This window comes from Eublepharis macularius, chromosome 19 (genome assembly GCF_028583425.1).
Source record: "Eublepharis macularius isolate TG4126 chromosome 19, MPM_Emac_v1.0, whole genome shotgun sequence".
NCBI lineage: Eukaryota > Metazoa > Chordata > Lepidosauria > Squamata > Eublepharidae > Eublepharis > Eublepharis macularius.
In genome coordinates, this window is record NC_072808.1 from 617839 (window position 1) to 645799 (window position 27961).

At 46.6% G+C, this 27961-nt stretch overlaps 1 protein-coding gene across 2 annotated transcripts; it reads right to left on the reverse strand.

The window, feature by feature from the left end:
• Positions 1–371: 371 nt before the first annotated feature.
• UTP6 (UTP6 small subunit processome component) lies at positions 372–26669 on the reverse strand. 2 transcript variants are annotated; one of them, XM_055003632.1, is made up of 19 exons: positions 26574–26669; positions 24416–24500; positions 23166–23207; positions 22982–23074; positions 19503–19550; positions 18375–18438; positions 16408–16526; positions 14454–14531; positions 13340–13421; positions 12786–12867; positions 9379–9560; positions 7720–7799; positions 6715–6792; positions 6415–6594; positions 5138–5218; positions 3308–3417; positions 3146–3212; positions 1801–1873; positions 372–664 (listed from the first exon to the last, which is right to left on the reverse strand). In XM_055003632.1, exons 1-19 carry the CDS (start codon positions 26663–26665, stop codon positions 510–512), a joined length of 1791 nt encoding a protein of 596 aa, XP_054859607.1. In that variant the 5' UTR covers positions 26666–26669; the 3' UTR covers positions 372–509. The 2 variants fall into 2 exon arrangements, with proteins under 2 accessions (XP_054859607.1, XP_054859608.1); XM_055003633.1 differs by lacking the exon at positions 3146–3212.
• Between the last annotated feature and the right edge of the window lie 1292 nt (positions 26670–27961).

The window sequence follows — 27961 nt, forward strand, 5'->3', positions numbered from 1 at the left end:
GAATGTATTTGTTCCATGCCTTCAGAGTGATTCCAGAAGAAAATCACCAGCTACTAGGTGGCATTCCAAGGCTGGTGACGAACAGTTAGCAGAATAAAACTTGCTGTTAAGACAGCAACTGTAATATTCAACATGAAACAGAATTACTGCAGCAGCCATTCGCAATCTGGGCCGTATCCACCCCCTTCTTAGAAGCAATCTACACATTTTAGTGGAGCAAAACAGCTGGATTTAAGCAGCCCTTTCTCCCCCATTGCAACTGCTTCCAACAGACCAGAGAAGATAGTTGCCCACTTACCCCACCCCCGCTCTTTTTGTGGATAAAATCCCACAGTGTTCTTTCCTACTCCCTTAAAATGCTGCACACAACAATGCACACACACCTACAGCCAAGAAATACATATATTTTTGCTTTTGGTGGGGAGGGGGATGTATAAAACGTAAAGTAGAAAATGACAATTAATTTAGTTCTTCAACATTTGTCTTCCAGTACGATGCAACTACTTTTTTCACAGATGTCCAGTTTGCAGCAATGTGTACTTTGAAATAAAACTTTCTACTTGTTCTCCTTGCAACGTTTTCATAGCTCTCCAGTGAATACTGCCACAGTTTTCAGGCTTGCCTTGGGAACTCATCTCTTCTCTGATGTAGGCCAACCAAAGATCTGCAAAAGGAAAAGAAAGCCTGATGATACTATGATTATGGAAACACTGTGCTACAGGAGAAGGCCCTTTGGTACAGCCCTTTGCATCAGGCCCATATATTTTGCAACTGGAATAATAACAACAACATTCAATTTATATATCGCCTTTCAGGACAACTTAAGGCCCACTCAGAGCAAGTTACAAAGTAAGTCATTATTATCCTCACAAAAATCATCCTGTGAGGTGTGTGGGGCTGAGAGAGCTCTAAGAGAGCTGTGACTGACCCAAGGTCACCCAGCTGGCTTCAAGGGGAGGAGTCGGGAATAAAACCCGGTTCTCCAGATTAGAGTCCCACGCTCCTAACCACTGCACCAAACTGGTAAAATACTGCTGCAGAATTTCAGTGTATGCAAAGGACTAATTAACTACCCATCACTGCCAAAAAAATCTGTGGTCTCTCCCCTCTGGAAAATTTGGCATGCTGTAGAAGAGAAGGGAAAGTGGATGCTGCAGCCATGACAGCTTGATAATCACTCAATTTCTCTAATTCCAGAAAGTTTCACTGAACACACACATTGCCCAAAAAGGTTCCTTCTGCATCGACTCCCTGCCAAAATGCTTTCTGCCTGCTTATTTTCCAGTGAACATCTGCCCATTTTAAAGAAGGGACATCTTCAGCTTTTTTCATATTCTTAGGAAAAAGGAAACTGTACTAAGTTCTAGTCATTCCGCATTGGTCTTTCCTCATTTCAAGAAAGAGAAAGACACACACAGCTGGATTACACTCTGTTTTGATTGGAGTAAGGACAGCTATCCATCCTTCACTATGCGGAAAGAGGTGCCCCCCCGCCTTCCTGAAGCAAACCTGGTATCTCCCGATTATTTTGGCTGAAAAACAATAGGAAGAAAAGGGGATTGTTGGGGGAGCCACACACTTCTCTGTTAACTGCTACGGGCTCATTAGGGGATCTCTCACTTTGATGCTCAATGGACTGCCTGCCAATTTAGTTGCCTATTCTACTTAGAATAATTTATTTTTTTATTTTTGAGCACAACCTCAAAGAACCTCAACATAAAAATGTATAAAAGGTTTTAAAGATTTAGAGAGAGAAAAGGGAGGCCACCAACTAAACCCACTGAGAAAAAGGCTTCTTACCGGGTTCCCTGGCACCAAACTCTCGCAAGGCACGTTCATAATATTCTCGGAGATTGAACATTTTACAAGAGTCCTTCAAAACGGGAAAGATGCAAGAAAAAGATAGGATTCAGTGACCAAATGCCCTACGCCAGTCAGGCACACTTGCACTATGGCCCAAGTCATTTTGATCAATGGAAACACGGTCTCCAATTAAGCATACCCCAGATTTAATATTATCATTATTAATCCAAGCACTTATAAAGACAACCCATGATAAGCACCACCGTAACAGAAATGCTTAACATGAGAAAGCAGGGAATGCCCTCCAGGACAATGCCCGCTGCAACACATATGAACAACATCTTTGAAATGCACAACTCCCCCCACCCCAGCTCAGCCTTAAGAACTACTTTTCCTCTAATGCAAATCTAGGCGAGCGCACATTTAAAAGATTTGCATCTTGCACTCCCCGGAAACAGCCTGAGGCAGCTAACATAAAACAGAACAAATATAAAAAAAAATTAAAATCACAACCTAAAACAATGAAATGGTTGAATAAAACTAAAATGGCAGTAATAAATCCAATTTTAAAGCAACAGCATAAAGGCAGGCATAAAACCAAGACGAATAAAAGTGGAGAACAAACAGCACAAGGGAATAAAACTCAAGTCCGGAGCTACATCCACACATTGTATGGACATTGCCCTATCACTTCACTGCAACAATCATACAACTGGAATGTCATGTCTACACAGGATAATCTAGTGGCGAATGACTGCAATACTGCAACGTAAGTGCAAAATCCAATGAGGTTTGGCTACATCCTGCATGGACAAAAACATTTTTGGCTTGCTACCTAAAAAACAGTAAAGTAGGTGGCCAGGTGAGCACCAAGACGGCAGGCATTCCCCAGGTGGGACACCGCCACTGAGAAGGCTTCATCTCTGATTGTTGCCTTTTTCATTTTTGTGCACAGGGGGCACCTGGGGTAGACCGCAGCTGAGGACCTTAACAGAAGGCTGGCCAGTAGAAAGCAGATCTGTATGCCTATTAATAAACAGGCTCAAACTCATACATTTAGAGTCCCACTGACTTCAATGGGCTGCTTAGGACTGTACGGTCAGTCAGTGAAATCATTAGATCTGGTGACAGCCCAGTTTCCTTCTCCGTCCACAGAATAAGCTGCATGAGCGTAAGAGGGCAGGGTACAGAGAAAAAGCTGTAGAAAGTCCTGAGCAACAAGTCATGAGTTTCCAGCCCCCATCCGTGTAACTCTTTTTCCATCTCCATCTTCCATCTCCAGGTACCTCTAACGACATTAAGACACAACATAAACCAGCCCTGAGACACACCGAACACTTACCTGCTCCTTTTCTATCTGAATCATCTTCTTGAAGAACTCCAGTGAAAATGGCCGGCTTTCATGCAAGCTAGGACAGACAACAAGCATAAAAAGGTAGTTGAACAACCAGGCATGTGTGTGTTAATAACGGAGGTGTTTGTTCCAAAAAGGCAACTCACTAACCTGGCAAAAACTTTTCTGGCTTTCTTATAGCCACCAGTCCTATAGGCCCAATCAAGGTACTTTTCTTTCATGGTTATGGAGTCAGCCGGGAGCGTGGCAAGCAAGGATCTCTGCAAGTTAAATGCACGTTATCTTTAATATACAGAGAAAACAACTTTAAAAATTTCCTCCAGTGACATTCTGCCTCCACCTTTTTCTAAATGGGGACCTGACAGGTAGGTGAGTGTTTTCCACCTGTTATGAGAAGGGTAAATCCTTCTGGGTCCTTGGATGTCCTTGCCCCTCTGTAAAAATACTGTGCCACAACAGACATTATCTTCAACCTGGTGAGAGCAGGATGGAGGGAGGAGTCGGAGTCGGGCTTGGGTGGCGTCACACACAAGCCCCAGGTCAACGCTCCTCTTGGGCTAGGTAGAAACACTCGTGTTTGGCCAACATGCACTAAGGGATGCTCCAGGGATGAAGGCAGAGGAGCACGCGCAAAATAAGGAATGATCAGAAGAGAAATAAGATTGGTTCCTTGAAGACTTAAGACTTAAAAAACAAGCTCTAGTCCTCTGCCCTGCAAACTCCCAGGACACCCAGCAGTACAGCAACAGCTTATCCGCTAGTATCACCACTCACAGAGGAGAGATGGGAAGGGGCCCCAAAGCACACTGAAAACAGAGCAGAACAGAGGATGCTGCGGCTAAATCGTGGAGAACTCAACAGGAGACCAGCCAACTTGCCCTTTTCTTTTAGGAACTTCTTTAAAGAGTGTACAAATTTGACGTGCCACCATCATACCTGTCTATATTTCTACAGCTAAGATTCAAAGGATATTGTCTGGCAAATGATTGGTCAGTAGTACCTAACAAACGGGGGGGGGGGTCTTCATTTCATTTGTGTGCTCATTTGGGAATTAGAAAAATCAACAAACAAACTCATAAATAAATAAAACTTAAATAAACTCCTAAGTGAAACGGGTGAGGTGACCGCCCTCCCACTGAGTTCTCAGCAATGTAGCATTCTCAGGCCACACATGCGCTCACTGTACATGTATAGGATAAAACCCTGAGTCTACAGTGCAATGGCAGTGCGCTGCGTTCTTTCCTTAGCTGTCTTTCGCTTTCGCACGCGGAGGACAGTGCTTGAGAACCAATACATTCGCAGCTGGAGAGCCCGGATATCTCTGAGGTGGGGGGTGGGGGTGCTGCTCCTTGCTACCCACGCCGCCTTTATCTCCTTTTCTTACACATGCCTTCCGCTATGATCTGAAGGCCTTCTCCAATCTGTTTCTTCCTTCTCCTCCTCAACCCCTCCCCTTTCTAATTATACATCTTCAGCAAAACAACTGGCTCTGTTATTATGAGCCGTCTGCCTGTCTACAGGTCAAGCAACACACAATCCTCTCTATCACACTATCAAAGACTTTTGTTAAGTCCCTGGCTCAACAGCAGGCTGTCTCCAAGGCTTCCGGGCTCAGGACCATGTCGCTTAAGAGCATCGAGGCCCAGCGCTAGGTCGAAAAATGATGTTCAAAAATATGCTATTCCCATTGGCTTCAAGGAACTTCCTGAACTGTTAAACTCGGCACTGTGATGTTTTTTAACCATTCAATATTTTAATATATGGCTTCTACACAATACTTGCAGAGGAGCATCCAATCCATATTTGTCTGTTTCAGTAAAAATAAAACAAGAATCTTGAGGCACCTTGAAAGACCAACCAACATTTTATCCTAGCATAAGCTTTTGCGGCCTACAGCCTGCTTGGCTCTGGTCCACGAAAGCTTAAATTGGAATAAAGAGGTGTTTATAGAGCCATAAGGCGCCCGTTGATGTACAATACCTGATAGAGTGCTTCCGTTTCAGCCTTGCCATTCACTTTCTCACTCCATTCAACCCATAAAATCCATATTGGCAGGCTGTCCTAGAAGGAAGAAAACCACCAAACACAATTGACGCACGAGGCCCAAAACACAGCAGCCCTGTGCCAATGACCCATCCACACATTAATTTATTTTATTTATTTATTTATTTATTTATTTATTTATTTATTTATTTATTTATTTATTTATTTATTTCAAATTTGTATTCCGCCCTCCCCACGAGCAAGCTCAGGGCGGATAACAACATTAAAAATACAATTAAAATACAATTAAAAATTCATGTTCATTAAAAACAACACATTTAAAAAAAGATGGTGGACAGCCTTCACAGGGAGGGTTTTATACACCCCTTTTTTCCAGGCCAGCAGAGGCCCAGCTTCAGCCATATGCCTGGCGGAACAACTCTGTCTTGCAGGCCTGGCAAAAAGATAAGTAGGTCCTGCCGGGCCCCAATTTCAGCAGACAGAGCGTTCCACCAGGTGGGAGCCAGGACCAAAAAGGCCCTGGTTCTAGTCGAGGCTAGGCGGGCCTCCTTGGGGCCAGGGACCATCAGCAGCTGTTTGTCCCCTGATCGGAGTGTCCTCTGGGGAATATATGGGGAGAGACAGTGACTGCAGAGGGAGGGACAGCAGGAACAAGGGGCTGACCCCACCCTACTGATGTGTGCACAGGAGAACATATGGAGAAAATTCTGTTATCACACTTGCTCCCCTTCACATGTATGAGATTTTAAGAGAAAAGGAACGAACTGAGAAAAGTTCACCCATCCTCAGTCTGCTGAGCTGAGTAGAGCCTGTTGCCTGTTTAGAGACCGGGTGTATTTTAGACTTCCATGTTACTATTTGCAAAGATTTTTTCAAGATACCAAAAAGCGCTGAGCTGGGCTGGAGAACAGGAATAGCACATACAATTCTCTCCTCCTGAGGAGAATCAAACGCCTCAGGAAGCACTTTATCACACAAGTTAAATATTAAAAAAATTGTAAGGTAGAAACAGGAGGAATCCAGAGCCTACATGACTCCAAGCAGAAAACAGCATTGCTACCCAAACTACGTCAATTAGTCTCTCGGCCCTTAAGAGCAGGGAATGCATGGTGCACAACTGCAGTGGCTCCGAGAGGTGTCCCCACAATCAGCTGCTACTCACCCTAGGTGATTGGCAAATTTAAAAAGCTGCCTTCAAGCCAACGTGTGCACAATAGAGGCTGCTGACAAGCTAGAAGAGGCCAGTCATTTACCTTGTCTTTAACCGCCTGAAAAGCCTCCTGGAAACAAGAGGCCAAAGCATGACTGTTCCGTTTGATCAGCAGCTGCAGCCGCACGTCCCACATTTCTACCGACTGGCTGAACCGCTTGGTGGCTGCTGCTGCCACCTCTTCAGCCTTCTCTTGGCAGTCAACCTCCAGTAAGATCTGAAGCTGAAGAGAAGCAATCGGAAGGCAAAAGGTCAGCTTTTAGAAGCATGCTTCTGAGAGCCACCTCTGGCCTGTGCCCGTTTTAGGGCGAGGGATGGTTTTTAAAACTCCAAACATCCTTACCCACTGTTTATACAACAAAGCTGGCAGCAACCGTGACTCGTGAGCTTGACTGAAGACGCTTAACGTCTTTTCCAGCCTCTGCAACAAGATGACATGGATAAGAAATGGAATTAGTTTTACTTCTGTGCAAGCTAGACTCCATGAAAATATAACAGAACTTTGGAGAACCAGAAAAAGCTACACCATCTCTCAGCAACAGGACAAAACACAAGTCCTGCAAAGTACCCAACTGACAAGAATTGGAAGGTACTGTACCTACAAGAGCAGTATAAACGACCAAAGTGTTGTAAAATTCAGCACAGCCATCAAATTCCTACGAGGTCTCAAGCGTGTTCCAGTTTTCAGGGGTTTATAGTCATCCCTTCAAAGTTTGGAAGCCATGGCTGGAAAAAGCTTCTAGGCCCTTCCACAGGAGATGCTCAAGACACTTCCAAAAAACTCCTCCTGCCTGGCATCTCTCGAACAACATCACTACGAACCACACTACAGCTTTTCACACACATTTGCAGATTCGCTTTTTTTCAAAATACCTGCCCATCTCTGTCCACTAAGAGCCCTGACGTCACGCAGAGCTTTTTATCAGTGATTTCAGAAGGAAGGAGCCATTTTACAAGCCAAGCTAGAGGCATGAGGGGCCAATCTGATCTTCCAAAATGATAACCTTTTCCAAAAATCAGATAACCAGAATAATGAGGAGCAGACCAAAGATGTCCGCCAATAAGTTTACAGATTATCATGCATCAAAATAATCTGACTGAAAGACTCATGAGTACTAGGACTTCTGTGTTACAAAGAACTCTTTTCTGCTTGCAGGGGACCACCAGTAGAAGAGGGGAGCTTAGCTTAGCTATAATGACTTCGCATTTAGGGCAGCAAACGTTTTCACACTTGTGAGCTGCATTTTTGCCTTGAAACTGAGGGATTTCTAACGAAGCTTCTCCAAAAATAGCTACAGAAATCACTCACAGAAGAACATCTTTACTATTCTGAACGTAAGAAATTTACCTTCCGCCTCAACTCTTCACAATTGGTCTTCCGGTTAAATCTCCACAAGCAAAAAGTGATGTAACATTTCCACATGTCCTCTGGAAGTGTAAACGACCAAAAAATGACAGTTACAATCTCCACAGAGAGGGACGAAGCAACAACCTGCTTTTCCAAGGTCAGCAGAAGAAGATCCCAAGTATTGAGTCATCTATATCAAATCAACTTTTTAAAAAAAGCATGGTTTCTCTTAAGATTTAATTGCTAACTCATAATAAGCTCCTTTCCCCCCCCCAGAAACTGTGGCCAGTATGCCCACCACCACCACCACGTCAAGAACAGGGAGCCTCTCTTTTCTTTTATCTCCACCTGGCCCACAAAATATGAGAGGTTTATTGAAAGACTTCTGAGAATGAGCAGTGCGGGACACAGAAAGGCAGGCTCATAGTCTATATATTTTCCGTAGCAAGACAGCAGAAAGTGGGGGGGACTTCCCCTTCAGAAAGGACTTATGAAGTGTTTAGTGTTCCCTTGGGAGAAGGAGGAATGCGGGTCTTTGGCTGAACTAGCTGTTCTCACTGTATTGTCAGAGGAGCGGGGAGAGAAAAGCTGGAAGTTTGGACTAAACTTTCTGCTCATACAAGGCATTTCTTGGAACAGAACATTCCTGCCCCACCCCACACTGCATCCCACTCATCAGCCCCAAAGGGCTGCTCTTGGGGGACAGGAGACCCACAGCAGGAGGACGAGAAGCAAACCTGGGGTCTGTAGAAGGAAGGGGGGATTGGTAGGAATTACCTCCCCACTTCAATTCGTGGAAGTTGAGTCTGGATCCAATCCAGTGTTCCTAACATGAAGTTGTTAACATCCACACGGACAAGGCTTTCTCTGTAGCGGCACCTCCTCCCTGTCTCTCTTTTGCTTGGTGCCTTCTTTAGGTTTTAGGCACCAATGGAAGTGTTTCTCACCTCACTGGCATTCAGTGTTTACGTCACTGTTTTTCCTTTCTTTTTTATGGCTGGCTGTGCTTGTCTGCTCCACTGCTTCTTTTTTATCTTAAACTGCTGCCAGCTAATGGACTTGTCTGTGTTTCAGTAACTGCTGCTACAGTAAATTGTTCCATTAGATGCCAACTGCCAATGCTTGTATTGCTTAAACGCTGTTGCTGCTGGTTTTATTGAATGTGATGATATACTAAAACTATCAATATAACCATTTTATTTGCCTGAAAAACCTAGAGTTAAGATGGTATATAATCCATAAAACAAACAGGGTTAGCAAACACTTGGCAGCATGAGAAGGAACATCCAATTACGTGAGCCCCCACCCCACCTTGCCGCCTGAAGGGATCCTGCTGAAACCCACATTTGCCACCTCATCCGTCGCCTGCAAGACCTCCGTACAAAGCCAGCCTCCAGCAACCCTTCAAGACCACTGGTTTCAATGGGCAAGATTGTTCCCAGCACCGTTTCCGCTAGAAAGAGAGCCACTACACCTATTACTATATGGAAGTCAGATAACAGACGCAAGTAGATGGGGGGGAGAGAATAAAACAAATGTCAGTAGAAAAAGCGGCCCTTTAATCAAGCCCACCGCATCATACAGAGCTCTAGCAACCTGACGACACCTCCAGAGCCTCGATTCGAAAAGAACAGCATGAATCAATGTACAATTTCTAACCTGTGGGAAGGGCTGTCACTGCCTCCTCAAACACTCTACAGCACCGTTCTTCTTTGTGGGCCACCTCCAGTGCCTTTGACTGTTTGGACGTATGTTCCTTCGATGGCAGGGAGTCTATCTCCAGCTCCCGCCGTGCCATATAATCCCACATGAGAGGATCATTGGCATACTCAGCCTGTAATCTTAAAACAGAAACAGGACGTCATGCCTTTATCTGTGACTCTACTCTCACGCTACGAGGTGCTCGAGTTACCAAGAGCTGTTTGGTTCCTGTAGCGAACAAAGCCATCGTAAGCAAAGGCACAACGCTTCTTCTGACATAGTGCTGACGCTGCTGCCTGCAAGGGGGAAAAGATGATGGAGCGGTCCAAGACGGAGCAGTCTGCCAGACGATCCTTTAGGCAGGAAAGGCCATCTTCTTCAGCTTCACAGTGCGATGGAGGACGCTTCAGGAACGGTGTCGTTTTCACTAAGCAACAAGAGTCTTTAGCTCCCTGGCCACCACTGCAAGCAGCAGAATATGGGCGGAGGGGAACGATCTTTTCTGCAAAGCAGCTCCCGTCACAGAAGTTTTTCAAAAACCACATGTGATACCACCTGAGAGGGGGGCTGTTCAAGAAGGATAATTTGAAACAGCCTATGCCTAGATAGGAGCAGTCTAAATTGGTGCCAATGAACCTAATCATGTCATTTTGAGATCCCGTGATCCGACAGATCCCCCTTCCCCCCCCCCCAAATGTTGAGAATGTATCCGAGAAAGAACCAATTCAGAAATGTTTGTGGGCTAGGAAAACCAGCCCTTCTGCCTGAAAGGCCTATAAACCAGCTTACAACATTAAAGACCTCGATATACACTGCAAACAAGAAAAAAAAATCAAAACACACCAGAGCATGAAAACATCATCATAAAAACACCATTAAATGGCAACGGCCCAATCATGCTTAGCTTGTTTTACTAGACAGCAGGAAGGAGATGGCCTAAGAGGCCGCCCAGGCAAGAACATTTCCACGAGGTGGCGCTACTGAGAAGCCCCCCTCGAAGGGGACGCCAACCAGCCTGGCTTCAGTGACCCTCAGGAGACCACCTGCGGGATCTGCAACAGAGCTCTGGAACTGCGACACCCACCAGATGTAATAAGAAAACAGATCAACAAAGCCAGAAGGACACCAAGGGACGGCCGACTACAAGATAAGCCCAAGCAAAACAGCAACGGGTAGTGGCATACAGTTCCCAGTTCAAACCAGTTCAAAGCATCATTAATGACCGGCAGCCTCTGCTGGACAATGATGCTGATCTCTCACAGCCACTGGGAGGCAAACCTTTTCTTGTCCACAAACAGCCCCCCGACCTTCAACTGCTCCTTACTCACAACAACGCACTCCCCAACACAGGCATGAACTCTGGGACCAGGACCTGCAACAAACCCAGAGGCCGACTCTGTCCCTCCGTTCTCTCTAACAACATAATCACTGGGCCTCATGACACCCCCCCGCCCCCCCCCCACTCTAGCATCGCAGGCTCATCCACTGCTCCAAAGACCCAAGGTCTTTTCAAATATAGGCCACCTTCAACCCTCTATACGGGACAAACACATCAGCCCCTTCACAAAAAAATAAACGGGCATAAATCTGACATCAAAAACCACAACATTCAAAAACCGGTAGGACTACATATTAGTCTTCCAAGCTGTTCCATCACTGACCTAAAAGTAGCAGTTTTCAAGCAGAGAAACTTCAAAGAAAATCACAACACAAGGCTGCTGAAACTACGTTTATTTGCAAATTCAGAACAATGGGACACGCACACGCACACACACACACACACCCAGGTCTTAAGAGGGACATTGGATTCTTCTCTCGCTCCAGATGCTGATTTTTCTGCTTTTCGCACCCTAATTTTATGAAGCTAATTACAGTATTATTATACCTTATACCTTACTTTAAATACCCCCTCCTACCTTCTGGCTAGACAAAACCCTACATACTTTCACTTCTGAATGCATCTGAAGAAGGGAGCTTTGACTCTCAAAAGCTCAAACCCTAGAAATCTAGTTGGTCTTTAAGTAGCTCCTAGACTCAAATCTAGCTGTAGCACCTTCATACTGCGCACTGAGAGACACTCCGGTGGTGCCGAGGAAATGCAGTATAGCCGTTCCACTGACTTCTCTGACCAATGCGCACACACACACACACACAGAGAGTACTGACGGCAAAATTTCAAACCTTCTCAAGCTTCTCAAGTCATCTGCTATGCAGCGTGGGGGAAGACTACTCAGTGCAATAAACAGCCAGACCGTACGCACCGGGGCCCCTCTCTGGTCCACAAAAACAATGGCCATCATCCGTGGAGCCGATTGACTTAATCCAATCCAAGTTTTTATCGATATTCAAAGTAGCGTGCATGGCCTAAAACATTAAACTTACCGGGACAAAACTGAAGTAACGCCTGCTATTTTTTATTTAATTTTACTTTATATTCCCACCTTTCTCCCCAGCGGGGGCCCGGAGCAGCTTCCGCAGTTCTCCTCTCCTCCCTACACACAGAATATGCGTAACAGATCCGAGCAGCCCCGCCAGCGGACCCAGCAACATCAGCCGCACCAGCTCGGGCTCATCCTCCTGCTCATCCTCCCGTGTGATTTACGCCACCGTGTCTCAGGAATGCCCTTCTACCCTCTCCAGGGGACAAACTGGCCAGTCCCTTCGACAAAGAATTAGTGGACCTAAGTCTGACGTCAGGCACCACAGCATTCAAAAACCAGTGGGGAGACATTTTAACCTTCCAGAACATTCAGTTGCTGACCTGAAAGTAGCAGTTATCCTGCAGAGGAATTTCAAAGGGAGATTAGAAAGAGGGACTGCTGAACTGCAACTGATAACGACGCTCAAGACAATGCATCCACCTGGTCTGAATCAAGATCTAGTCTTCCTGTCTCATTACCAATGCTGATTTCTCCACCCCCACCACCCCCTCTGCATACCCCACCCCCTGCCTTTGTCATTCACCGGCTATTATCATTCGGCTTCTGCAATCACTCCACTCTCCAAGATATGAGGACAGACGGACTCACGTTCTAGCTGTATCTGAAGAAGTGGGCTGTGATTCCCAGAAAGCTCACACCCTGCCAGAAATTTTGTTAGTCTTACAGGTGCTGCTGGACTCTTGCTCTTTTCTATTCCTCTCCTCCAATGAGTCTGTCGAGTAGGTTAGGCGGCGTGTGTGTGACTGGCCCAAGGTCACCCAGCAAATTTCAATGGCACAGAGGGGATTCGAACCTGGATCTTCTAAGTCCTGACCTGACACTCCAGGGGCCACATCATGCGGGCCCTCTCTGCTATGAAGCCTGCTGAGCAACAAACCATGGAAACTTCACTGGTCATCCCACTTCCCCCCACCAACCACTTACTTCTCCAAGATTTCTTTCTGGAGCCCCTGGGCAAAATCAAAGAGCTTTGCAATGGACAGCAGCGCCAGCAGGAACTCTGCACCTAGAAAGCGGAGAGACAAAAAACAAGCGTCCGGAGCTGCCTGGGCACCCAAAGTCTTTTCAAATATCTAAGAAATGATGAGACCCGAGGAGGGGAAAGGTCATTTGAGCGGTGTGTGAAGCATACTGAGCTAACGTGGAACTCTCCAACCACGTGCCGGAGTATTTGCTCGCCTACACACAACCCCATCTTTCAGCATTTGCTGGACAAAACGGATCGGACAACGGGGCCATCTAACCTAGGACGCCACCTCAAGAGGTGGACGCTTCTAAGGGCTTCGAAAAGCTTAATGCAGAATGTTAAGGTAGCAACATCCAGGCCACCATGGTAGACCGACATGAGTGGCAGCCATTTTTCGGGTCTAGAAGGCTGCATACGTACTAGTCAACCCGCTGCAAGGTTGCTAGTTTTTTAAAAAACTGAAGTTGTAGGAGGAGGTTGAGGAGGAGGACAACAGGAAATATTTTGTTACCTTTGACTTTCTGGATCGCCTGCCTCCAAACTATCTGAGCCATTTCGCCATTAAGTATGTCCTCAGAATAATTGAACTCGCCCTAAAATTTTAGACAATGTGATCTTACAGTTAACGATAATAAGATAAAAGCATGCATAGCACATAACCAAGCCTTTTTTCCTCCACAGGACTCATGCAACCCAGCGTTCCATAGGGCTCCAGCGCACAAATGGGGTTCCGCATGCAATTGAGAACAAGAGAAGGCATCAGCTACACAGTTTCATTACAAAGACAACAATGAAGATAAAGCACTACAGAGCATAATTATCATTACTTATTGGGGAAAGAAGCAAAGGCAGTAATCGAAACAGAAGAAAGCACGCCTGACTGATCAGCTTTAGCTCCTGGAGAACCCGTGGCCAATCAGAGTGGGCAATAAGGACTCAGTAAAAGGCAGCTTTGTGTGTTTCTTGGAAACAGGCCTTTATTTTCAAGTGGAAAAGTAACGGCAAGGATGAGCGAGAAAGCAAACAAAAGTGCCAGGACAGAAGAAACAAGATATTTGCCAAAGCCCAAGTCCGTACACACTTCAGAAGGTGGGTAAGATGTTTTCATCCTGGGCAGCCAGGATGGAATTCAGCATCAAATGCCCCACAAGGGCTTAGGTTGCAGGGGCTCTAAGTCCCATGAAATAAAATACAGAGATATAAACTTGCAAACATGAATATTCTGAGAGATATCTGAAAAAACGAATCGAAATCAATGCGCCATGATCCAGTTATCATCTTGTATTCACACAGAACGCACCTGCAAGTTTTCAAGGCTCCCAGCGCAGCACTGATGCCGGTGAGCCCAGACGCTTTGCCGCACGGGAGAACACAGCGCCGGCATGCAGGACGCCCCCTGAGGGATCACCCTTCAACACCCCACCTGAATTTTAGGGGCAGGTACAGAAGCAGCAGGGCTTGGCTTGACGCCTTTGCTTTAGCTCTAATGCAAGGAAGCCCCTGTACAGATGGGGCAGTCGCTCTCGTCTCCTAAGATGCCGTTTTAGTTCAGCTGCTTCTCCCACACACAGGCCTTTCTGAAGCAAGATTATTTGCACACACGCCCCCACCGCCCACCTCCTCACCATGTCCATTTTTGCTTGCTCCAATGCTTTCTTTTCTCGCCTCTGCTTTTCAGCATGCATCAGCTCCATTCTGAAATACTACAGAAAACAGAGGAAGGACCATCAATGAAGACACAGCAGCCCACCATCACGGCAAGCACAGTTTCAAAGGGTGATCAAGGAGGATTCCTGGCTACTCGCTGCCAATATGCCAGTACTGGCACCAGCAACACTTGACTGCACACTTCAAGTCTGTGGCAGACGGAATCCACGACCCTACAGCATGCGCCTCCTGTTCAGCCACGCCTCAAGGGTCCTCACTCACGACGCCAGTGCCAGTCCAGGAAGCCAAAGAGGATTTGCCTCTGGGACCGTCAGCACGTGTGCTTTTGGGGAGGATTATCTGGGCCTAGATGGCAAGGCGCCCACCTGACAGCAGTGCTGATCCTGTGAACCTGGGCAGATCATGAGAGGGAGGGCAGGAAGGGCTGCATCAGTGCTTAGTTCTCACGGCCCCTTCTTACATGCCCAGGGTAAGGCCGATCGCCACCCTGGGGTCAGGTAGCAATTTTCCCCAGGGCAGTTTGGCCAGGGATCCTGATGGGAGTTTTGCCATCTTTCGGGCATGGAGCAGGGGGTCAGTGTGTGGGGGAGGGAGGTATTTGGGATTTTCCTGCATTTACAGGGGTTTGGACTAGATGTCCCTTCTAACCCTATGATTCTAGGATTCTTCCTACTGCACAGCAGGGGGAATGTAGAACTTTCTCAAGCTGGCCCACGCCGCTAGACCCTCGCCAGTTCTGTTCCACATGTTCCTCACATAACAAGAGTCCTTTTCATGGCCACCGTCAGATCTGAATGAGAGTGAAGCCTGTCTGCTTACCTGGGCCTAGACACCTTAAATTCTCTTTCCATGAAGTAAGAGGTAGGCAGAGTGCTCTTAAAGTTAACATGAATTCTATTTCAGGCAAGAAACATTCAGGGCTGTCTCTTTCCTAGCAATTCCTACCCCGTTTCACTGACATCATTTGCCAAGATTTAGGCCAATAAATGTTATTTCATTATGTCACTGGAACTTTACAGTATTAATTGATAAGTACAATGCTAGTCACAGCAGAGAGCATAAATGAAGCCGTCATGGTAAAATCCTAAGATCAAACTCTGCAGTTCCCACTGACTTCTAATGCAATTCCACATTATTTATTATTATTATTATTAAAATAAATTCTTAACGGTGTAGCAACAAAAATAATTTTGAGTTAAACTATATTCCAGGGGTCTCCAACCTTTTTATGTCGGTGGGCACCATCGGAATTTTGACACAGAGCAATGTATGCAAACACAAAATGTCTGCTGAAAGAGCACTCAAAGGGAGCAAGTGCAGGGGAGAAGAGGGGTCTTTTTTAAAAAAACACCAAGAAAGAAGAATGAAAGACCAAAAAAGATCAACAGTAGTAGCAGCTGCTGCCGAAGCCACATTATTTTAATCTGTACATCCAATCAGATTTCCAATGACCTATCAGAAGCCTTGCTGGGTAACAGCCCCCCTGGCTCCACCAAGTTCCTGAAAATAGTTGGCAAGCACCAGGTCTGGTGTTGGCAGGAACCAGTGCACCCACAGGCACCAACTGGAGACCCCCACCCTATTCAGTAAGTAACAAAATGTGAGCTTCACAAGCATCGTGGTAAATATTTTCTGACCATGGTTAACGCAACGAAATCCAATCATCCAAGCTCCTCCCAGCAAGAAGCCCACAAAATTTAGTTACAGCCCCAGGGAGGTCAAGACAATCTCACATTATCATCTTGGACATTTGAGAAAAACACACTTGGCCACATTTACAGGGAGAACGGGAAAACCTCTCGACGTTCTATTTTTCGGCTGAGGCAAGTGGACTGCCTATTGCCGGAATGAGTAGACTATACAGGCGAGGAGACATACATGTTTACACAGAAAAGCAAAACCATGTGCTACCTCTTGATAAAGTTTGGGACACTCTGGATGGAAGCGCAACGCACGCAAAAACAAGTGCCGGGCACTTTCAGGCGACAAGCGGTCCTCCATTTCCCATTTTGCAGCCATGATCCACAGAGCTACAACAGAAGGACACTGGGTGTTACTTCATGTCTGCTACAAAACCGACAGGCAAGTAAGACTTTATTCGAAGCAGCAGCAGCAGCAGCAGCATCTAAGCGGTGCTCAGCTTGCTCTGCTTTTGCCCCTGCGCTTGCCTGAACGTGGCCGCCTGGTTTTTTCCCCCACCAACTGGTTCACCGTACGCGGCCCTCAGAAAGCCTCGGGTTACCTCTGCAAGGTCAACCATCTCTCTTCCAAAAAGCAAAAAAGACATTTGCAATGAGTACCATGTTATTTTCACACAAGCAACGACTATTCACATAAACTTGGGAATTTTGTGTGTTTGTGTTCACGCACCAGTCTGCAGTACGCAAGTCACACCAGCTCCATAATAAATAAGGCCGAAACTGGAGTGTACTTGCACACAAACAACAAAAACCCAATTAATTAAGAACTGGATGGAAAAGGCTTGAAATGCTGAATACAGGAAGCAGCTTTCGACTAAGTCAGCGGCATGTAACTCAGTAACGCATCAGACCTCGTAGCCTTTGTAAAAGCTGCATTGAAGACATGGATTGGAAAACTTTTGTTATTTTCAATTCTTAAACTTTGTTAAGAGTGTATGGGCCATGAATAAACTGGAACTGGAACGGCAGACATTCACCATCCGCTGGAGATGAAGCAAACAGGTAAACCCCCAAGCACTGCTAGGGTTAGGGTTCTGCTGCTTCCCACCACCCCAAACCATCAAATTTCTCGCAAGATTTACATCATGTTTGATGTGATCTGAATAATCTGTATGAGTTTACTGCTTTGGCCTTGTGTTTCCTTGTGTTTTTGGAGGAGTTTTACAGTGTTTCTAATTGTTCCACAAGGTCTCATTATAAAGAACGTTTCAGCATGTGGATTTGGCAAAAAGAAAAGGGAAAAAAGAGAGTATGTCTCAGATCTGAAGAAGACGGCACATTGAGATGACTTGCTAGTAGTTACCATTCCATTCTATTTTATTCCATTGCTTCTACAGGCCATTGTGCTTATATCCTTTGACGTACTGGTTTTTCATTTTGATGCATTGCATGAATAGTGAGATATTGGATTTAGCATGGTTGTTTGTTCGTTTGTTCGGTATATTCATACTTCCACAAAATCTCATTATTTCTCATTTTATGGTAGGAATACAAACACGCTGAAGACTGCTTCATGAGATCGGACTGTGAAGAAGTAAAATTGTGAATCGTGACTCTCATGAATCGGTGACGGTTTGCTGCGCCTGCTTTGGGGGGGGGGGGCGGTACCTGCTCTCCAAGGCCCCAAGCAGAGAAAGGTCTTTTCCAACACCGACTAAAGCATCCTCAGGAGGAAAGGAAGTCACTCCCCATCTTCAGCCTCTTGCTACTTCCCATAGGACTACCCCATATTTTTAAGCCCTGGCCTAGATAGCCCAGGCAACCCTGTCAGATCTCAGAAGCTAAGCAGGGTCAGCCTTGGTTAGCAATTGGATGGGAGACCTCCAAAGAAGACCAGGGTTGTGTAGGCAGGCAAGGGCAAACCACCTCTGTTAGTCTCTTGCCATGAAAACCCCACCAGGGGTCGCCCTGAGTCAACTCTGACTTGAGGGCACTCTCCACCACCACCTCATATTTTTAGGCAGAAGGGGTGTGGTAACGCATAGTGTTGGCCAAGAAACCTTCTCGTTGTTGTCAAGTGTGAAACAATCCTCAAACACTTTGGTTCGAGTTCATCAGGCTAAACTGTTTGGTCAATTGAACACGGGGATAACAGGGCTTTTGAACACACAAACGACGAGTATGTTTTTCACACGCTGTAATTCTTTCCTTGCAAATTAATACTGTTAGTCACTGTACCTGGCTTGTTTGGATGAAGGGCCAACATGGAAGAAAACACTTTGCTCAGCTGGATTTTCCTGTTCTGTTATGAGACAGAAGACAGAAGACAGAAGACATCGGTCACGCTGCTGTGCTGCTAGCCCTTTCAGCCCGAAACAGATTCACCTGCATTACAGACCACAGCGAAGCTGCTGGTTATTTCCATTAAGTGGGAAAATCCTTGCGCTTCTGCAATGCTGGAAACATAATTTTTAGCACCTACCATCCCCGAGCGGGAGGTTGTGCAGAGAAGCAATAAAACCCAACTGCCCCTCCCCCCAGGCTGCAAAGAAGCCTCCTTCGTAAGGCGAAGACAATTCATGGTCTCCCTGGAACGCACAAGGACCTTTTCTTCCGGCAGAGCACAAAAACATCTGGCTGGTTCACACAGCAATGTCTGACATTACGAAAAACCTCGCCTTGAAGAGTGCTGTTGAGGCTAACTGGCAATCTTACTGAGGGAGGGGATACTTTCCCAGATCACCTGGTAACTTTGTGGTGAACCCAGAAATGGTCTTGCTATAGTAAGCCTACGGCACATGGTCTTGGCCCCTCTTTCCACAACCAACTCTTTCTGAGGCCCACAGCTTTCAAGGTTTTCCAAGTTTCATCCCAGGAACATTGGCGGGGGGAGGGGGACAAAGTGTAGTGGGGGAAATATTTTATGTGTAATTATAGATCCCGACATGCTTTGCTTCATCCCATACATAAAAGAAAAATTCACAGGCCAGTCCTGCACTTGCTGCTGGCAAGAACAAATCAGAATTTCAATTCGTTTCAGTCATTTTGATCAATTTCTTCACCCATGCCAAGCCTGCACCCAGCATTTCCTTGAAAGACTGTCAATGGCTTATCAGTTCTAGCCAGCGGTGAATGCAGGTGCTACACCGTATCAGCTCACTGGGAAGCAAACTAATATAGTCATTTTTTTTTCACATTCCGCTGACAAAGAGCCTATTTGCTAGAAAAAGCACTTAGATTCTCCACGGGGGGGAGGGAATATCCTGCTGTCTCCCTTAACAACCAGCAGCAACAGTTCTGGTTCTTTCTGTTTTGTGCTGTTGTCCCTTGTGGTGAGTTACAGACAAATCATGCCTAAATACTCACCCATTTCTTGCAAAAGGCAACATGAGACAGCCACAGCTGAATGTCGTCCTACGGAGAGGAATCAAAGGGGAAAAGAAACAGCTGAGCACACAACGGCTATTTTCTCCACCGCTCACACAACATACAATAAACCTTCCCGTAACAACCAGCAGCAAAAGAACTGGGGGCCACCCAGGAACACAACCTAAATTGCACAATCTGCAGAGAACGATGGGACATGAAGAAGCGCCCCTTGATCACCTTAGGCGGCAGCCAATTCCGGCCCTCTCCTCCAGAATGAGATGACCCCACGCTCCGTTACAGGCTACGCAACCATCAAGTGCATAACGCATCCCTTGCACAGCCATTCTTCTCTCCTATTCACTGGACTTTACAGCCTAACCCATCACAGCAAATTAATGTGTTTTTTTAAATCTCATTCTGAAATTAAATGAAAATTTCAACCAAACACCTCAAAAGACCCAGTATTAATAGTGGTTCATGTTGATTTAGGATCAGGAAGATCCGTGTTCAAGTCCCCACCCTGCCACAGAAGCTCACTGGGTGACTTTGAGCCAGTCCCAGTCTCTCAGCCTGACCTACTTCACAGGGTTGCTGTGAGGATAAAATGAAAGAAGAGAGAATAGTGTTCTCAGCTGCTTTGGCCAGTTGGGAAAAGGAAGAGATAGGTATGTAAACAAACAAATCTTTCTCCTATGAAGCCCACCCCCCCAAAGAAAGGGCCTCACAAAACACGCTCCTCAGTGCTTCCGTGGGAAGGAGGTGCTTCAGTTTCTAGGGCGCCACTAAGGACACCTCTCTCCAGGCCCCCACTCAGTCCATCCCCAGCCTTCCCGATATGGATCAACGAAATGGATACACAAGGCCAGGAACAACCCAACGACCAAGAACCACCCAAAACATTTATGGCAAAATGCTCAATTTGCGGAGCTTGTCAACTGTAACAATAGGATTGTGCAAGGAAGCAGAGGAAGCACCCACTGGAGCAGCAAGACCACAAAGCGATGGGCTGAGAACCCAACACGCAAGTCAAGGCAGCCCCAGCCCCCTTGCCAATATGCTCCTCCAGAACCTTGGGTGCTTCCCCATCCTTGTTTTCCATGGAATTACTACTACAAATATGTACAGTCCCTCACCTTCATGCTGAGCATTTCAGGTGGGCAGCCAGGTGGGTCTGCACTAGATTCCAGTAGCACCTTAAAGATCAACATGATTCCCAGGATACAAGCTCTCGAAAGACAAGCTCCCTTTTGATACTGATCTTCGGCATTTCCTCCCCTGCTGTAATCAAGATGACTACACTTTGCATTGTGCCGTTGCATCCTGATTCCCTGCCCGCAACACCGCTCTCGCCTCCTGGCCGAGATATAAGGGCTCCGGGATGGCGGTTCCTAGTTATATCTGATGAAGCAAGCTTTGACTCTTGAGAGTTTATACCCTAGAAGTCTTTAAGGTGTTACCGGGCTCAAAATCTTACTCATTTTTATGCTGACCCTGCAGGCGGACCAATGCTTATTCACCAACTGACAGCTAAGGAAATCCAGGCAGGAAGACGACGACTCACACAAGGCCAAAATCAACAGAGAACTGGATCCACAAATCCAAATCCAGAAAGTTAGTCCATTTGTGAGCACCCAACAGCATCTAAAGTATCTGGCTCATGGCTTTTTAAAAAAGAAACCAAAGCACCCACATGTTGGTACGAGACTCCCGATTAACACGCTGCACACGCTCACCCACCCTCACAGAAGCTGCTGAGCCTCAAAGGCTTTTGTAATGATGTCAAGTAAATGGGTGCCTGTGTCTTTAAATGCTTGGTTTGAGCTAGGTGAAGAGGGGGGGTGAGAGAGAGAGAGGGAAGAGTGAGTGATGTGATTGGTTGATGACTGAGAGGGTGGGCGGAGCGAATGCAGTTTAGACTGACAGGGCAGGGAGAAAAGGTTTCAGTCAGAAGGAAGCAGGCCGGCTGTGGGCTGCCGCCTGAGTGTGTGTGTGGAAGTGTTTCATGGGAGAAAGATGACCCTGTGTGGACCCTGAACTGAGCCCGTTTGTGAAAGGACACTCAGTCAGGGGAAGGGAGGCCGGCTGTGGGCTGCTGCCTGAGCAGGTTTCATATTTCTGTGAATAGCAGTCAGAGAGGCTAGCTGTGTGCTGCCTGAGCAGGTTTAAGCGTTTCTGTGAGACAAATATTGAGTTAGAGAAAGAGGCCAACTGTGCGTGAAGCCTTGGAAGAGATCTGTGTGAATGAGAGTAAATGAAGTAACTTTAAGAACCGAGAACCACTTTTATGAAACCAGTACGCTTCTTAACTAAATAAAAGTTCATTTTGTTTTGTTATATCCCAGAGTAGCTGTCGTTGCTATATCCCATTCCTATCCTCAGGGCCACATAGAACCACGAAGGAGCCTGACGCTTAGGAACGTTACCAAAGGGAAAATTTAAATAAAATATCTTGGAATAAAATATTCCTGGTGGCAGCAGACTACCCAGAGGGTTAAGGGATAGATTAAAAGAAAAATCTACCCCAAGGAAAGTAAAGGTCGTAACAGCTTCCCTCCCCACCGGACTAGGAGAGGCTGTGGCATATCGCAGAGGCCTGCTGGGCACCCGCTCATCCTACGGGGAGTACCTGCAGGTGAGAAGCCCCGCTTCAAGCGCTGTGAAGCCCCACACAAGGCCTTGCTTGGAATCCAGAACAGCCGATCATTTATTTTATACCCCGCCTTTTCAGCCATCTTAGCAGCACTCAAGTCCACAACAATATAGAATTCAAATAATTTCGAAGCAACTCAGCTGAGGGGGCAGCCCAGGCATGCTTTTAGGAGGGGGAGGCCCCTCCCTTGCACTTGTCGGAAAGAGGGCATTCCTCAGCAGGCCACGTCTTGGGAAGGACTGCAAGGGCAGCGCCTGCATTCTCATCCCACGTGAGAAGCGTCCAGCTCTAGTCTTCCCCCCAAGCCTCCCGCTGTCACGGTTCCTGGTCATCTCATTGCCACGGCCTTTCCACACGGGGCTTGTCCAGTCAGAAACGGCACTACACGCGGTACACACACAAGGCTCCCCTCAGAATAAAACGAGAGGCCACCAAAGAAGCCTCTGCCTGTTGCTGAAATTTCTTGGTCACCCCCTTCTCATTGAGTGCCGTGAGGGTTCTTCAGTCCAAGTGCCTGGGGAAGCAGAGGCTGGCCCGAGAGGGAGGGCTGCGGGGGATCTGACCCTCCAGGCTCAATAAGCCAGCCCGCTCCCTCTAGAACATACGGAGCTCAACGCTGTGTTACACCAAAAACAGTTCCCATGACATCTGGTTGTAGCTATGCTGTTTCTTGCAAGGAAATTCTCCTTTCAACCAACAAATGGCATGCCAGTTTGGGCCATCTAAACCAGATCCGTTAAATGCTTCCACGCATTTTGCTTTCCGAATGCCACATTACGAGACATCATACGAAGCTGCCGGTTTCTATGGAATAAAACAGATTCACCTTCCATTTTGTCGTAGCCCGTTTGAAGAGGCCATGTATCCGCTGCACGATGGAGTACTCAATCTCGTCTTTCTTAAACGAGTAGCCAATGCGCTAAGGGAAAAGAAAGACGTAAGGACCGATACTGCAGTCTTTTAAAATACCCAAACCACTTCTACAGAAGTTCAGTCACTCGTTGACTTACCGATCTTCTTTTCTTAATCAATGACAACAAATTGATTTCATACTAGGAAGGAAAAATATTTAGAATAAGAATAGCAAGATTATCAAGACAGAGCAATTAGTACACCACGCCCACATATCTATCATTTAGACAAATAAACAACAATAATGGCAATTAAAGGGAGGCTGTCTGCGGCCCAAGAGTTGACAAAAGCCAATATATCAATTAATCCCAATAACAATTTTAGCTGTCAACACTAGACACACACATGCAGACACAAACATACGCATATACACATATACATACACAGCCAAAATAATTTCAATGATTTAATAATAATAATAATAATAATAATAATAATAATAGTAATAATGTAGCAACAACAACAACCGATTTATATACCTCCCTTCAGGACAACTTAACACCCACTCAGAGCAGTTTACAAAGTATGTTATCATTATCCCCAAAACAACAATCCCCCTGTGAGGTGGGTGAGGCTGAGAGAGCTCTGAGCAAGCTGTGACTGATTCAAGGTCACCCAGCTGGCTTCAAGTGGAGGAGTGGGGAATCAAGCTCACCTCTCCAGAGTCCTGCCACTCTTAACCACTACACCAAACTGGCTCTAATAATTGCAATAATTTCTATTGATGTTTGAAGACACAGGATTAACTAAGCCACGCTATTCCGTGGCATTTAGTGGCAGAATGCTAAGGGCGCATTCTGCCAACATGTTGCCAGGATCTGCTTATTTTTCTTCCTTTCTCTTATATGAGGGGCACCCCTGCAGTCTGTCACATAGCAGGTTGGCTTGAGTCTTCAGGGATGCAATTCGCTAAACAAATCGCTTTTCCTATCAGTGCCTCTAAAATAACACAATGTAGCCACTCAACCATTCTAGCCTCATCGTAGTAGAATTCCAATTAACAGGGGCTATTCTAATAGGGTTGCCCAGCACCGAGGAGTCTGTCTTGACACAATGGCCCTCTGTACCCCAACAGACAGACTGCATGCAGAAGAAAATGTTGGACCAAGACGTCTAAGCGCAACTGTTAAGTATCCATAGAACTGGCAATGATTTGCCGAAGACAGGACACAACGCGGCCAGAGTCACAAGCCAGAATCCGCCACGTGCCAAACTGTATGGTATCTGCTAGTCATTCCTCCTTGAGTTACTTAATGAAGGAAGGCCAAAGCAACTGATGTGAGGAGGTAACAAAGAGCATTAACTGGGATAGATACCAAAACATCAGAACTCCTCTTTAGAAAGTTACCTGAATATAACTGATAAAATCCTCCTTGTGAAGTGCTCTCCGCTGTATTTTATATTCAAGGGCTGACGTCTTCTTAATAACTGCCCTACAGAAATGTAAGAAGGGAGAATTTTGTCGTGGTTCTAATCCATACAATACACCCACACTACATCACTTTATATAAAGCCCTTCTAAAATATGGCATTTTTAACATCATAACTGATACTGGCTAGTTTGTCATACACCTATCCAGAACTACATAGAGGAGCACGTACTATTTCTAAATAAAGAAATCAAATTATAGCCAATATCTGAAAGTGTTCAGTTCTCTTTCCGTGTCCATTCTTCTACAACAGTATCCCCTACGTGGTGCCCCTGAATGTGACAGCACCCATCACTGTCTTTCCTTGCAACCACGGGCTTCTTCTCCAAAGTACTTCTTTGTCAAAACAAACAGCCAGTCTCAGCTTTTCTCCACTTCCAGTAGGTGGTTCAGAAGAGCCCAGGAGACATCATGTTCACATCTTAAAGGAGCAACAATTTTTAAACAGCTGCCGACGTCACAGGACAACACTTGAACTGGAATCTCCCAACGCTGTATGGCTGGATCTCCCGGTATCAACCATTTAGTTATGGCACTATCTATTCTCGACATTCCAAAAGCACTCACATGTGATTTGGGGCCCTTTTCTATGTCTTAAAATCAACTACTTTCCTCTTACTGCTACACATACAGTGCAACGGCAGGCAGAGTCAACCTAATCTAAGCCGACTGGCGCCAACAGCCTTTGACTGCAGTCACTCTACAGCAGCGTGCACTGACAGCCATCTGACGTCCACATACTACAAAAGTCTGCAGGAGAACAAAATACCAGCTTCACTTTATTCAACTGCAATTTATTCTATCATTATACTTTTAATGGGATGAAATACACAGAAGGAGGATAAGCCTCACCATAAATATTAGCCATAATTCAATGCCTTAGTTTTCCATGCTCTGCGTGTCCCTAGGTACCGATGGCAAGCAGCAATGTCAGAAAGCCACTGCCTTCAAGCTCTGCTTGCAGACGTCCCAGAAGCAATCACATGGCCACTTTCGAAAACAGAATGCTCGACCAGATGGACCTTTGGTCGGATCCAACAGGCCTCTCCTTATGTTTTGATACACAGAGCGTAAGACCTCTTTTCTAAACTTGCAAGTATTGCTAGAAGAGCTTCTGTTCTATTCCAGCATTTCTTCAACTCTGGATGGGATTCTTGCTAATGCCATGTCTTTGTAAAGTTGTGTTTGTTTACCCTATGGCATCGTTTATGGAAATGTCCTTGACACTGACTGTACTACTCTCACACTGTGTAATCCACCTCAAGTCTCAGTGAGAAAGGCAGACCATAAATGACATCATCATCATCATCATCATCATCATCATCATCATCATCATCATCATCATCATCATCATCATCATCATCAAGAAGAAGAAGAAGAAGAAGAAGAAGAAGAAGAAGAAGAAGAAGAAGAAGAAGAAGAGAATCAAAGCAAGACAAGTATCAATTAAAACTTCTGTTGGGAAATAGGATCGGCACAATGGCCATTTCACACGTTTACAAACCCCTTAAGCGTTTGCTAGAAGTGCTTCTGTTCTGTTCCAGCATTTCTCCAACTCTGTATCGGATTCTTACTAATGCTATGTCTTTGAAAAATTGTGTTTATTTACCCTATGGCATTGGAAATGTCCTTGATACTGACTGTACTACTCTCACACTGTGTAATCCGCCTTGACTTTCAGTGAGAAAGGCAGACTATAAATGATATAAATTATTATTTATCTGTTTAACATTTCTATGAAATGTCTCCGATAATAATAACATTTGGTTTATATAATGCCGTTCAGGACAACTTTATGCCCACTCTGGTATACAAAGTGTGTCATATTTATCCCTACAACAATCACCCTGTGAGGTGGGTGAGGCTGAGAGAGCTCTGAGAGAGCTGTGACTGGCCCAAGGTCACCCAGCTGGCTTCAAGGAGTGAGGAATCAAACCTGGTTCTCCACATTACGTATGTATGTAGGTATGCCATTTATAGTCCGCCTTTCCTTGAGCCCCTTCCCAAAGCGGGGCTCCTTCCAGGCTTCCCCTCCCAGCCACGCGCGGCCTCCCTTCCCGGCCCGGCCCGGCTCACTTGACTTCCCGGCGGCTGAAGAGGCCGACCCGCTCCAGCTGCTCGAGCTCGGGGACGCGCTCCTCCAGGCGCCGCTCCACACGCTCCGCCATGGCCGGTAGGCAGGACCGCCCGCCCGCCGGATGTTTCCGCGCGGCTTCCGGCGGCCTGGGAACGAGGCGCCGCCCAGACAGGCCACTCCGCCCCGCGGCTGCCGCCCTGCGGCTCCCCGCGGAACTGCAGCGCTTCTCGCCAAAAAAGGGAACTCGCGCGGCAGCCCGGGCGGCTGGGCAGAGGCTTGCCAACCTCCAGTTGGGGCCTGGGAATCTCAGGGGATTTCCTCTCCAGACAGCAGAGATCAGTTCCCCTGGGCCAGCTCCATGCCTGCCCCAGGCAGAGCTCTCGCCGCCCTTCCATCTGCCTCCCCATCACCCGCTCACGCGCTCTCCACCTACCTGCGCATCTTTTCCCAGCCCACTCACAAGCCCTCCCACCCCCTGAGCTCAGTCGCCTGCACACCCTTTCCTCAACAGCACTGAGCGGAGCGATTGCCACACTGCGGCCATACCACACCTGCATGCTCTTTCCCGGCAGCGCCAGGCAGCATGTGCGACTGGGAGCAACAGTGCCGGAGACGTGCAAGCCTGGTGGCGCGGGAAGGGTGCGCAGGAGGGGGGTAGAGGAGGGGGGGCGCTGGAGGTGAGGGGGGGTTCAGCAACAGTGCGCCCTGCCCGTTGCCTCACCCACCCTAGGGTACGTTGACATCAGCCCTGCCAGGACCCCTGAATTTTTATCTCTGTCCTTCTCTCTTGGTGGCCCAGACAGACTTAGGGCTGCCAGCTCCAAGTTGGGAAATTCCTGGAGATCTGGGGGGAGGGGGGGGGTGAAACCTGGAGAAACCTGAAGAAAGTGGGGTTTGGGGAGGGAAAGGGCCGTGGCATGGCATAATTCCATAGACTCCACCCCCCCCCCAAAGTAGCCATTTTCTCCAGGTGAACTGATCTCTGGCCTGGAGACCAGTTGTCATTCCGGGAGATCTCCAGCCATGACCTGGAGGCTGGCAACCCTAGGACTCCAGGACTGACAGGGTCCCCTTCAGCAAGAAGCAGGAGAGAGGAAGCGGGAGTCAAGCAGATGATCTAGATAAATATCCCTTCTCTCCAGTGCATTGGAGCTGGACTTTCATTGCTCAGAAGTTAAAATTCTGTGCGGATTTATTTGATTTGAATCCTGATTTTTGACTGGCATTCCTAAATCAACACACAACTTTTGAAAAATGTAACAGAAAACAAATAGATGCACCTTTTAACTGAAACATTAAACCTACAATAAACGGACTTCTGAAAAGAGGTGTAGCTAGGAGGGGAACAAATCAGATTGAAAATCCCACAGAAAATACTGAGCACCTT

Excerpts from the sequence above, each read along its gene's own strand:
- UTP6 (XM_055003632.1), bottom strand. The coding sequence starts at position 26,665 with ATGGCGGAGCGTGTGGAGCGGCGCCTGGAGGAGCGCGTCCCCGAGCTC. Across the intron at positions 18,439-19,502 it reads TTGCCTTTTGCAAGAAATGG|AACAGGAAAATCCAGCTGAG; the intron begins GTGAGTATTTAG and ends GTCTCATAACAG. Across the intron at positions 3,213-3,307 it reads GCCAGAAAAGTTTTTGCCAG|CTTGCATGAAAGCCGGCCAT; the intron begins GTTAGTGAGTTG and ends TGTCTGTCCTAG.